We start from the raw sequence: 13,303 nt of genomic DNA, 5'->3' as shown, positions 1-13,303 counted from the left end.
TAATTTGACTGATAACTACCCCCCCCCCCATAGATTCTATAGATATCGCGATATATCGATATCGTGAATTCTTTTGGCCACAATAACCGTGGTGTGAAAAATCTAACATTGTGACAGCCCTAATCTGAATAAGTGTGACGACGCAAAAAAAAAAAAAGCTCTATTCGGTACGGTTTTCTGTGCGCACACACCCGACCCAAAGCGTGCAGCAATGCACATAGACACCTATACAGCGCGTGGGTACTGAATTGAGCACTTTTGTGTCTGAATGGACAAATACACACAACATTATGGCAAAATGTCCATTTTGGAGAGTATTCACGTAAACTATGTTGGTTATGTCTTAAACAGTTTTGAGTGTATTGGATGTGCATCAGTGCATTTGGATCCGCATGTCATTGGACATGATCCGATGTCTTAAAGTGACAGTGGGTAATAAACCTAATGCGGTCTGTGTCCTAAATATTGATCAAGCAACAAAAGAAAAAGAGAAAAGCATTCACTGCTCATTAACCCCCTGAGGTCGACAATCACGCCGGTGTGATCTGCTCGTTTTTTTTTTATATCAGTGCAAAATACTCCGTTGATTTTGATTTTACATACTTGTATTGTACATCATTCAAAACTGTTAAATGTCTTCTTTTATTTGTGTACACTCATAATAAAAACAAAATGTTTTGGTTTTTCGTAAAACAAAGAAAATAAACATGATGCGCTTTCTGCCGTCTCTCTCAATGTGAAACTCATTCTGAAACGCGACAGAAAATGACCTGTAACTCAGCGAATGTTTGTCACACAGACTTGAAACGCATGTCTATACAACGCTTGGAATCTCTATTTTTAAAGTATGTAAATAATATGAAAAACAAATATTCTATTTTTAAGTAATCCATACGAAAGCAGCGGCATGTACAGTTTCTCAAACGCGTCCTCATTAAATTTAATTTGAACACGCCTACGAGCGAATAAGCGATTGACATGCCAATGATCCATGCGGAGAATCAGACCTAAACGCCCTCATCACCTCAAAACAAAGAAGCAGAGACTTCGTAGCTTACTCCTTACTGTGTTTGAAAGACGCGCCAGAGCTTACATTGGATTTAGGCTACCTCAAAAGAAGAAGAACGCGATTTGAAGACAAGAAAGATTTAAGGTAAGAAATTTTTACATATTAGTTTGTTATTGTTGCATAAATGTCACATTGCAGTTGAACTGTTGCTAGATATATGGGGAATATTATAATATTTAGACCCATGTTTACTGTTAAGCCTACTGTGTTTGTGGATATCTGGTCAAACTTAGATGTGTATGGTAACCATAATGTTTTATATTTGAGCGCGATCGCGTTTGAATGTATCAGATTGTGCAGCGCGATCGCGTTTGAATGTATCATTTGAAAATTTGATAAGCAAAACACACCAAACGGCTTCATGTTTTTACTATTATCTCATTTCATATCATCATAACGAATGGAAACATTTGAAGTAACATGATAATCAATATATTTTTCTCTAGCTTGGTTGTTACTGAAATATTTTGGAAGATTTATACTGCTATCTATTGTTATTATTATTTTACCCAGCACTGCGCATAGCTTATGCCTACAAGGCACAACAAACCTGGTGTTCATTATATTATATATTGTTGGAAACATTTGTGTGTGTGTGTGTGTGTGTGTGTGTGTGTGTGTGTGTGTATTTTGTGAATTTTAAAAAGCAATTTTAACCAGAAAAATCTAATATTTATTTGCAAAATCGTGCAGGCCTTTCTCTTGATATCAGTATGTTCACTTTTTTTTCAGGGCCCAGATGCCACTGAGTCCTGCCGACTTCAACATTCACATGAGTCTCTGGAACATGAACATGGTAAAGTGAAAATCAAACACCTTGGAAATGAAAGGTATGTACAATGTTTTTAGGAATGGCACAAAGGTCTCTGTCTTTGAAGTGTTTTTTTTGGCATTTGTTGTGTATCTTTGGGTTATGTTGTGTTGTAAATAAATCCAAAAAAAAATATAAAAGCCATTCTTTTTTAAATCTCCTCATTTACAGTACTGTGCAAGGTTGCTCAGAATGACAGGGCTATTAGGAGCTATATTAGGATAGCTCCTAATAGGGCCGTTGGGGAGGTTCTTTGTCTTTCTCAGGTGAGAAAAGCTTACATATTAATGAGCTCTTGCATAAGGCTTTTTCACACAAAACATGTCGTAAAATTTTTAAATCAATATATTGTCTTATTAGAATGAGCAGTCAGGGTGATTTTCACATAGTTTTAGAGCAAATATTCTAGGCTACGTGATACAATTTTCAAAAGTCTTGTGAAGAAATAATCAGTATGGGTTTCATGGCCTTATTTCAGTGAGAATTTTTTTTTGTATTTTCACAAACCACGCATAAATGTCATTATCTCAAAACTACAAACTTTTACATACATGCTGCTGATATATTATTGTAGCAGAGTTTGTGCTGAATACAGTGTAATTAGACTTTAGCCATGAAAATGTCACAAGTAACAGAAATAACCAGAAATGTCAGAGCAAGTGGTTTTATTTAATTTTAATATTTTTTAAGTCACAGTAGTTAAATCTGTATCTGTATTGCATGTTCAAACTTTGAAATCATATGTATTAACAGGTGTTTTCTCTGGAAGTATGTGGGTTTGGAAATTTTAGAGAAATTCTAAATGAATGCATTACAATTAAACTAAACCCATTATAGGCCTGAAGCCTGCCAGCATGAGCTTTGAATTTGAATCAATTAATGAAGCTGTGAATCAATTAATTTTCTTCTTCTTTATGGCTATGCAACGAAACAGATAAGAAAATTTCTTCCTGAATGGAAAAAGTGCTATTCGTTCATTGAATATGATGAACCTGCACAACTGATGTACTGCAAAACATGCAGGAGCTGCCCAGATCAGGCCATGGGGTAACTGGACAGAAAGTCAGAGTGAGGAGCATCAAAGAGCATGCAGCCACGATTGCACACAAATCAGCTGATGATGCCCTACAAGCAAGAGCTCACCCAGAAAGAGGAGCACTAGTGGCACTTTTTGACAAAATGGATGCAGCAATACAGGAAAAGATGGTGAAACTCTTCAACATAGCCTACTTCATTGCCAAAGAGGAGGCAGCCTTCACCACGTTCCCCAAGCTGGTGGCTCTTCATCACACCAACGGTCTGGACCTCGGCAATACATATAGCAATGACCAGGCATGCCGCATGTTTATCACAGTCATCGTTATGACTTTCATTGAGGAGCTTCTGGAAAAGTTGCGATCAGCCAGGTTCTTTTCTATCGTGTCTGACTCTTCAGTTGACCAATCAGTGAAGGACCAGGAGCTAATCTATTGCGGTGTGTGGCTCATCGTCTAGAGCTAGCTGCTCTAGACTGTGTCAAACAGGTTCCTCAGCTGCAAGACATTAAGCAAACACTAAGTGCCATCCACAAGCACTACACCTGCTCTGCGAAGGCCTCACAGGAGCTTCAAGAGATCAGCAAGACGATGGAGATCTCCATTGTGAGGCCAGGCAACATTGAAGGTACTCGCTGGCTACCACACGTCACATGCATTGGAGGCATTGATGAGGAACTACAGGCACATCTTGGTACACTTTGAGAACCATGCCAGTGACCCTAATGACAGGGAAGCAAGTGCAGCCATGAAGGGGAGAGCTAAGCTTGTGCAGCACACCCTGAAACAGTACAATATGTTGCTATTCATCCACCTCATGCTGGATGTCTTGCAAGAACTGAAATACCTCAGCCTCCTGTTCCAGCAAGAAGGCCTCACATTGCAGATGGTCTCAGATGGACTGCAGACAACATCCCTGGCTCTTGTGGCCATGCAGGTGAGAATTCTTTTTTTGATTTGGCATTATTAGGTGCTAAATGTCGGTGGAAAACCTTATTTGTCATTGACCCATATACATACATATTTAACTATGTTATAATTATATAATTCTATTTAATATTGTCACAGCTCAACATTTGTATGGGTTATTTTAATAATTAAAATGACTAAAATGTTCTTTGCCTCTTTTCTTCTTTTTAAACTGTAGACAAACCCAGGCCCCAAGGCTACACCAGTTCATGGATGAGGTTGGGGCTGGAAGTACCTGGCAGGGTGTCCAGATCAGCAGGACCATTGCTGATGACGACAACTTCAAAAACCTCAAGCTTCGCCTCACCAACAGCTTCTGTGAATTTGTGTCAGAGCGTTTCAAAAGTCTGGAGACCGGCGTTCTGAAGGCAACCTCCACACTCTTTGACCTGTCCAACAGGCCAGAAGACACTACTGATCTGGCAACATTTGGCACAGCTGAGATTAATGCCTTCATGGAGCATTTCCATCCCATACTTGAGACATGTGAGGACTTTGAATCCATGGAGGCAGCTAGGCGAAGTGGCTTGACCTTAAGATTCTTGTTTCCCGTCACTACAGGCACCTCGATTCCCAGGTGCTGTGGCAGCGGCTGATTCATTGGAAGGAATGGCCAGTTTCAGCACATACAGGTGGTAGCAGAGATCAGCCTTTTCCTCCCCATGATCTCCTCTTGCTGTGAGCGTGGCTTCTCCAGCATGAAGAGGATCAAGTCAGACTGGAGGTCCTGCCTGTCCAATGAGATGCTCAACAGCCTCCTTCAAATCTCTGTTCATGGCCCTCCTGCACAACACTATGACTCTGTGAAAGCAGTGACCAAGTGGTGGAGTAGTGGGTTCAGGGTACGAAGACCTCAGTACAAAGACTGAGACGGAGACACAGAAATTCCCCCAAATTCTGCATTCTAGAGAAGTCATATTACACTTTTTTTAAAGCCCTTTCTCTTAATAACACGTTTCCAGATGATCAGCCATGACACAGTACCACTTTGAGATATGTAGTTACCAGTATTTATTTGTTAATGTTTAATCCAACCAACTCAACCAACTCATGTTTTATGAGCTCAACGTTTTGAGCTCTATGTATTTTTCCCGTATATGTAATTTTCGTATATATGTAAAAAAAATAAAAAGGAAAAAAATAAAAGATTTGTTCTGCATGAATACAAAAAAGCATTTAACTCCTGTTATTTTTTATTAAATCAGTTTTTTTTTACCTGTTTACAGATAACTACCTTGAATGGAGCTAAATAAATATAATAATATATATCATAAACATTTTAATGGTGTTTTTTTTAAGTGACTAACAACTAACAACTATGGATGATAATAACAAAGTACAGAAACAACATGTTTATTTTGGGACGGTTGACATTCACCTTAGGGCAGTTCAAATTGTTTTTCAGGACGGTTCCAGGACGGAGGTGAAAAAAGTTAGTCCGGAGCCCTGCTTTAAATGAACTATTTTATTATCTTTATCTGTGTCCTACATGTTTAACACAACCCTGTTACTCCTGACATGATTTCCCTCCTTTTAAAAACAGAGCATTTCTTAAAACTGTGATACACAGGAAGTGACATCATCTGGGCTCTTTCTACTGCATGATGAGAAGACAAGAAAATAATATCAATCCATTGACTCAGTTTTTACACAAACTGTAGCACTGACTGTATTCATCAACCCTGTTACCAAAGTCACTGTACGAAGAAACTCTATAACTATGAATAACTTGTATGATATTTAACAAATACAACTTTATCAGTAACTTGGTGTTTACTGACTATGTAAAATAAAACAGTTAAAATAGTATTTAGCTTGATCTGATGTTGACAATCAATATAAAATTCTCAAACCTCCCTTTACTGACCATTTGTTGAAAAAACAAAAAAATCAGCAGGGCTCCAGACTGTGACCAATTGGTCACATTTTGCTACCATTTTTCCTGCCGGTGTGACAAATATACATTTAGGAATATTTACAATGAATGCAAACAAAATGAAAGTGGAACGAAAATGCGTTACTCATTTATGCTTCACGGATCGTTTATTAGTTCAAAACCAATCATAAACAGCGCAGTGCCCCAAACTTGCCAGTCGCGGGCCGATCTCGATCACACAACACTGTTACTAGGAGATCCAGACTCTGGAGATCCAGTGAAGAAATCCATTGAATTCGCCTCAGAATTAATAACATCATCGCTGCGAGATCCAGTGAGAAACATTTCAATTCGACGCAGAGTTCTGTTATAAACCTAGCCTGGTTCTTAAACCTAGCCTTCATTTCATTTGTACAGAGAGTCTGGCCTCTCTCCATTGACAAGCGTTAACTTCCTTGTAGGCGGGTATTCTGTTCAAGTTTAAAACTATTGGATCTGCCATAACCAATCGCTAACCTTTGACCGTGACGTAACCCAACAACTCAAACTAGCGCACGACCTCAACGTCATCGTTCTCAGCCACTCCTTCTGTTCGCTGATTGGACCGCCAAAAAATGATCAGAGAACACTAAAGAATACACCACATCCCAGACGTAGTACTGAAGGGAAATAAAATTGAGCGGAAATACGCAGGAGGGCGGAGCCAGGCTATTATAACCCATAGATATCAGATCAAACATATTGTGACAGAAATAGTCAAACGCTTACAAGTACTACACATCTTTTTCCAGCACTTCAAATCTATAATATCATATATAAATGTTATTTTATATAAATGTATGTTCAAGAATTTGTCAGTATTACAGTTATTTTGGGGGAAATTTAAATATTAAATTGCAAGCTGATTTAAGGTGTGCCCCTGAATTTTGTGCTTCTAAAATTTTCAGTCAGGGGCTCCAGCGCTCCCAGTGAAACCATGTACCATTTCATAGTTGAACTGTTTATCTAAATGCGATGAAGTGCTTGAATGTTTCTAACATGAATGTTCTTCAGCATCATGAATGAATGAAGAATAAACACCAACCTCTTTGTTCTTCAGAATCTTCAGTGTGTTTCATTCTGCAGGGTTCTGGATCACTCATGTTCTCACTGTCCTCTTTAAGTGTCAGTTTACAGGAGATCTGAAGACATCAGCATAATAAATGAGGTGGAAACAGGAACCACTGATGTAAAATAAAGGGTATTTCAGAAGATCTGTTAATATTGATGAGCCTCAGATAGGGCTGCATGATTAATTGCAATTTCCATGTAATTGCACTTAAATCGAGATGGCTTATCACGATTTTAAAATCGCAAAGGCTGCAGTTATTTTTTATGAGCAGTTTGTCATTGATGTACAGCTCTCTAAACGCTGCTCACTCTGAAAGCACTGTGCCGGGACGATTGAAACGCGAGACGGATAAATCATTGAGATTTCCTTGAAAACCACTCACATCATGTATGCCAAATTTCGTCAGCACATAGGCTACAGCACGCAATGCCTACCAGACCCGCGAAAACATTTCTTCTTTACGTCATGCCGTTTTAAGGTTAGAGCCGGAAAGTTGTTTTTGAGTGCGGTTAGTGAATTCTTGCGTGCGGTACTTTTTTTTACTGACAAGTTGTATCTATTGTTTCATGTGCCATTGTAATGATAATACGGAAGGTGTATTAGTACTACAACACACCCTTAATTATCAGAGTTTTTTAGTTTAAGGGCAAAACAGGTTCAACTGGCAGGAGGCGCTGTCGGGACGGTTGAAACAAGTGTTAAACCTGGTCATAGGAAAACTCATTTTCTTCATAATAACAGGCAATTCAACTAGCAAACACGCAATATGACTCAAGGACGAAATATAAGAAAATGAATTGTAAATGGATTTGTCTGTCTTCATCAAAATACTTCACTTCATCGTTTCCACTGAGCGGTACGGGACGGTACAGTACGGTTCGGGTCGGTAAACCATGATCCGGCTAGCGTTTCCACTGCCAACAGTACCCTTACTTGAGAGGCGTGGTGTTTGCCGGAAAGAAGCGATCGACGTCATTTTCATGCGAATAAGAAAGCCATAGTAAACAACAATGGATGACATACAGCAGATCTTGTTCTTGCTTCTCGACATGTTTGTCACAAGCGCAGATATCAGGCGTTTCTCAATACCAAGTAGGCTACACAAAGTTCGGACATGCCAAGTCCGACTTAGGAGAAGGACTTCTACTCCGCTCTGCTACTTTGTATACATTTTAGGCAACAATAAAACGAAAGTGTTATAAAACACCACTCTGCCTCTTTTCGTTTTCATTCAAATAAATTTTAAACATTACAGGCACACAAATGTGGTTCAGGCAACGCATATTGATTAGCCTATATTCACAGCATATAGGTCAATGACGTGACGGGTCATTTTTTTGTCCAAAGGCCTTAATAATAATAATAAAAAATTAAAGCTGCAAGCAGCATTTATCGGGGTTCAAGCATTTAAGGCCTTTAAGGCCTTTAAGCTCACAAGCATCAAAAGACATTAAGTTTTATTTAGCAAGCATTTAACAACTGTCATCATAGATGAAAAAGTCAATTTACAGCCAATACAGGCAGTTTACCATAGGAAATAAATGGTTTTAAAGCGTTTTTACAGTTATAGCACCTTTTTGCCTGAGTCTTCTTACAGTCTTGCCTGATCTCCACCACTTTTATTAGTAGTACTCAAAGTGTGCCCATATATATGTGTCAAATTTGTTGTAAATATGTAATTTTGATAAGGAGTTTAGACAATTATATTCAGTGGCGTAACCAGTCAACACTGGGCCCTTAAGTATGATGACGCAATTAATGATATTGATGACGCAATGTCTGCAAGTAGGCTACCATGAATAGGGCAGGATATGATCATACACAGCATATAAGAGATGAGATGACTAACAAAATCAGGAGTAGCCTCAAAAAAAAAAAAAAAAAAAAAAAAAAAAAACATGGTGTCAGCGCACGATAACGCATTGTTAGGCCTAGGTCCAAATACATAAAAAAGATGCTCTCTTACATTATAGTGGGATTTTCCGGGCTTTCCTATGTGCAACTGCAAAGTTGTCGATTAGATCAGGATTGTGAGCATGGGCATTCTCAATTGACCCTTCGCATGGAGTTTGAATGACAGGCGATCTGACTAATCATAATCCGCCATTTTGTCCAACAAAGCAGTCAGGAGAGTTAGTAGATTAACATTGGAGGATTTCAATTTGAAAAACAAAGTGTACTGACGTCATAGCACTTTAAAACAACATTCCTTATATGTTCATTTATGTTTATTTTAATGCTATAAATTAACTAGAAGGAAGAGATGATCGGTTCACGAGCAGCTTTAACTGAGCCTCGAGTCTACAGCGATCTGTCAGACACATTAAAGAGTCACAAAACGGTATTTATTGTTTAAATGTCTCTAAAAAATGACTACATTTGAAAGGTGAGACTTTGTTTCATATCAAAAGTACTTGTCTGTCAGCGCGCAGTATCCTCTCTGATCCGCAGTGTATTTTTCACTGCGTGAGAACTTGGTGTGGTGTGAGAGTGGCGTCGCTTGTCAGACATAGCAACAGTAACTAAAGTGGGCGGGTCTTTGCAAACGGTCATTGACAGTATAGAGCTGGTAAGTCCCGCCCCTTCCGCTAACCCCACTGGACCTCTAGGTTGAAAAATCGTCAATGCAAGTGAATGTGAGAAAATAATTATTTTCTGGTCTCGTTTGAATTTTGGCATGAATGTGAACATATGTTGTCTGTGAATTTTTAATATAATTTTTCGTGTGAAGAATGCTACAATTTAGCGGGTAGAAGTTTGATACGGTTAGACTTTGTGTGAGAGCACTTTGTGGACTACAACTAGTTTTTACATCAGATGGGAATCTGAAGAAAGAACAACCCATTTGGTTTGAATGGTGACATTTGGGTACAAAACACACAGGCATCTCGATCTGTCTCCATAGATTATCGCAGCATTAGCACCGTGATTTGACAAGTGGAAGGAAAAATGTGTTATCGGGTGACGTCACATAGGCGACATGTAGTCTTTCTCATTATGTCTTTTCCACAACTGCTAGCCAAAGAATCATACAATATACTGTCAAACTCGTAACATGAAAAATTATATAAAAAATTCACAGACAACGTATGTTCACATTCATGGCACAATTCAAACTGGACCGGAAAAGAATTATTTTCTTACATTCACTTGCATTGACGATTTTTCAACCTAGAGGTCCAGTGGGGTTTTACGGATGGGCGGGACTTACTAGCTCTACGGACAGGGATTCGCCAGTCCCAATTTAAAACAAATTTCATCACAATCCATCAATTGTTCGTTTCAAACATGTGAGAGCATCAAAATGATCCATGGGTGAAATTGATTGGATATAATTATTTTTTTTGTCAGTCCCTATCATAATTTTAACATTTTGGTGTTATTGTTTAGCTTTTTTTTTTTTTTTTTGTCTTGATCGGACTAACGGCTTTGAAGATAACCACAATTTTTTAAAGCTCTAAATGACACTTACAAAAACCATAAGGCGAAACCAAGGGGCAACATTCTCATCTGAAAAATGAAGCCTACCCGGAAGTGCGAAAAACTGCAATACATCGAAAATCTGCTAGGGGAAGGTCCCAAAAGGGAGCAAATGTCCATAGCCCCCATGTTAAAATGTCCGTTTTCACAGCATAAATTCATGTTTTTACAGGTTGGTCCCATGGACTTTTATTGTATTTTTCGATAGGTTCCGAGTGCCTGACAATGGCGAGGGTAGTGAATTTTTTTCTAACTCGTTAGTTTAGATAGTATTTAGATATAAAATGTATGACAAATAAGGGCGTGGTTAACTTTGATTGACAGCTTGATTGACAGCTTAGGCTGCGCCAAGGAGAATGACAACATAAGAAGCGCCATTTTTTAACACAGTTGAAATATAATACTACGGTTTCTGTATCATGAAATGTAGTTTTAAGAGTTTTTCAGGCGAGAATGTAGTTGTTTAAAGCTCAAATCTGTGGTTTATTTAAAGATTTATGAAAATTTTATCCAGTTGTGAGATCCAGCGATGATGACCGGGCGCTCGGCGCATGTACCCTGCCTGGAACAGCTTTTCCTCGGCTAGTCGTTCGCCGCTGACCCTGGGGTCTCTGTAGTGGTTAAACATGAGATATAATTCATCTTGTCTATATCCAACGGGCGATTTTTGGTTTCGTGAAACTATAATTTGTTCCCTGGCCAATCGTTTTTGCTGAGGGGAAGTTTCATAACTTTATAAACTATTTAACTTTACTGTTGTATTGTTAGACTAGATCGAGCGCTGACTTTGTGTGTTTGACTGAATTGTTTGCTTTATTTGTATAGCTTCTTATACCTTTTACTTATACTTTTATAATGGCTAATATTGACACAACTGAAATTTAACAAAAAGAGACTGGGTTGAGTTTTGTCATTTTAAATTTTAACACAACGAAGATGATCTATATGTTGTTTACTGCAAAATCTGTTGTTTAGTACAAATGCACATATTGCCTGGACCATATTAAAATGTTTAATATTTTTATATTATATTTAAAACGAAAAGAGGCAGGTTTGTGTTTTATATTTAGTTTTTTTTATAAATATGCAAACTATGTGCAGTGAATATAATCAATACGCGTTGCCTGAACCACATTTGTGTGGCTATAATATTAAGATTTCTTTAAATGAAAACGAAAAGAGTTAGTATGGTGTTTTATAACATATTTCGTTGCCTAAAATATACACAGAGATAACCGGAGTAGCAGAGCGAGCTGAGTGACGCGCGCTGCGTCAGAAGGTGGGCGGGGTTAGGATTTCCCAAGATTTTCCAAGATGGCGCCGCCCATACCCCCCATAAAAGGCTTCAAAACCGTTCTGCAGAAAGTCTATGGGTGACGTCACAGACGCTTTGTCCATATTTTTTACAGTCTATGGGCGAAACCTGTCATGTTTGGTATTGTTGGACTCGGCAAGGATTCAGGAGTCTTAGGAGGTCACTCCTGTGAAAAAACACTGGCTTGAAACTTCTAAGGCTCCTTCAAGGCATTGTGCCAATGACGTATACTGAGTTTTTTGAGATACACCAATGTTCTCATAGACTATCATGGCACCCTGGACAAAGACACTGCGTGCCAAATTTTCAGTAGACTAACAGTTGGGTGCGCTTATAGCAATTGTTATGATTTTTTTCACTGTTATAGCGCCACCAAGTGGCCAATTGTCACGATTTTTTTCATGTCAACTCAGATTGAGCTTATGAACGTGTCCCAAGTTTAGCGAAAATATCTCTTTCCGCTCACAAGTTATAACCATTTTATAGTGCCACCAAGTGGCCAATTGTCATGATTTTTTTCACGTGACCTAAGAATGAGCTCATGAACATGTGTCCCAAGTTTTGCGAAAATATCTCTTTCCGTTCACAAGTTATAACCGTTTTATAGTGCCACCAAGTGGACAATTGTTGGCATTTTTTTCAAGTGATCTCAGATTGAGCTCAGGAAGATGTATCCCAAGTTTAGCAAAAAAATCTCTTTCTGTTCACAATTTATAACCGTTTTAGTAAAAGTGGCCCTGGTGCCATCAAATATTTTGGTTCCCCTTATCGACCGTTAATTGAAATTTTGAATTTTTGGGATGATTAATGATTGTCAGCCTCCAGAGAATATTCTTGCAGTGGTTTGGTTCCGATCGGGCAAAAAACCTAGGAGAAGTTCGCAAAAATAGGTTTTTCAAAAAAATGCAATTTACTCAAAATTGGCGCCTGAAGGGCGAGCAAATCGGAGATAGCCATTTTGTCCGCCTTGAGCCAAGGATTCCAACGATATAAGACACTTGATCCTGGGACAAACGGTCTAAGAGATATGAGCGATTTTGAACTTTTGGTTGCTGTAGCGCCACCTATGGGCCAATCGGGGTCATACTCTGACAGGTTGTCCCCAAATTGAGGCCTACCATCTGGCCAGGTTTCAAGTCTCTAGGCCTTACGGTTTGTCCTGCGCGATGCGTTTTACGAATCCTTACAATTACAATAGGGTTTCAGCATTTCATGCTTGAACCCCTAATAAGAATGAAGGCTTTTTGCCAGTTATAGCGCCACCTATGGTCCGATCTCCATGAAACTCTGCATGCTTCCTCACCATGTTCTGACACATATGCTCATCAATTTTGGTGAAGTTCTGAGTTTTCCTTTGGGATTTATAGGCTTTTGAGCGTATTTTGCCACGCCCCTTTTCTAAATGACCCTGTTACAGCCACGCAAATGCCAAAGTTCAACTTTTTTTTGATAATTATTGATCTAGAGAGTCCAGAGAATTGTCCTAGACTGGTTTGGTTCCGATCGGGCGAAAAACCAGGGTCTAGTTCGCAAAAGTAGGTTCTGGACAAAAGTCAACATAGCAGAAAATTTTCCCTGCCTACATCCAAATCGGAGATAGCCATTTTGTCCGCCTCGAGCCAAGGATTCCAACGATAT

At 38.9% G+C, this 13,303-nt stretch overlaps 1 protein-coding gene across 1 annotated transcript in view; it reads right to left on the bottom strand.

The window, feature by feature from the left end:
• Nucleotides 1-13,303, bottom strand: part of LOC308700541 (uncharacterized protein) — a 36,853-nt gene that overhangs the window by 14,405 nt on the left and 9,145 nt on the right. The window contains exon 2 of the mRNA XM_081382170.1: nucleotides 6,844-6,940. Coding sequence (XP_081238296.1) covers nucleotides 6,844-6,901 — 58 coding nt within the window. The 5' untranslated portion in view covers nucleotides 6,902-6,940. The remainder of the gene's footprint in view (nucleotides 1-6,843; nucleotides 6,941-13,303) is intronic.

Source organism: Scardinius erythrophthalmus (genome assembly GCF_964197995.2).
Source record: "Scardinius erythrophthalmus genome assembly, chromosome: 1".
Taxonomy (NCBI): Eukaryota; Metazoa; Chordata; class Actinopteri; order Cypriniformes; family Leuciscidae; genus Scardinius; species Scardinius erythrophthalmus.
The sequence above is the reverse complement of the archived record's forward strand: the minus strand, read 5'-3'. Positions and strand labels throughout refer to the sequence as shown.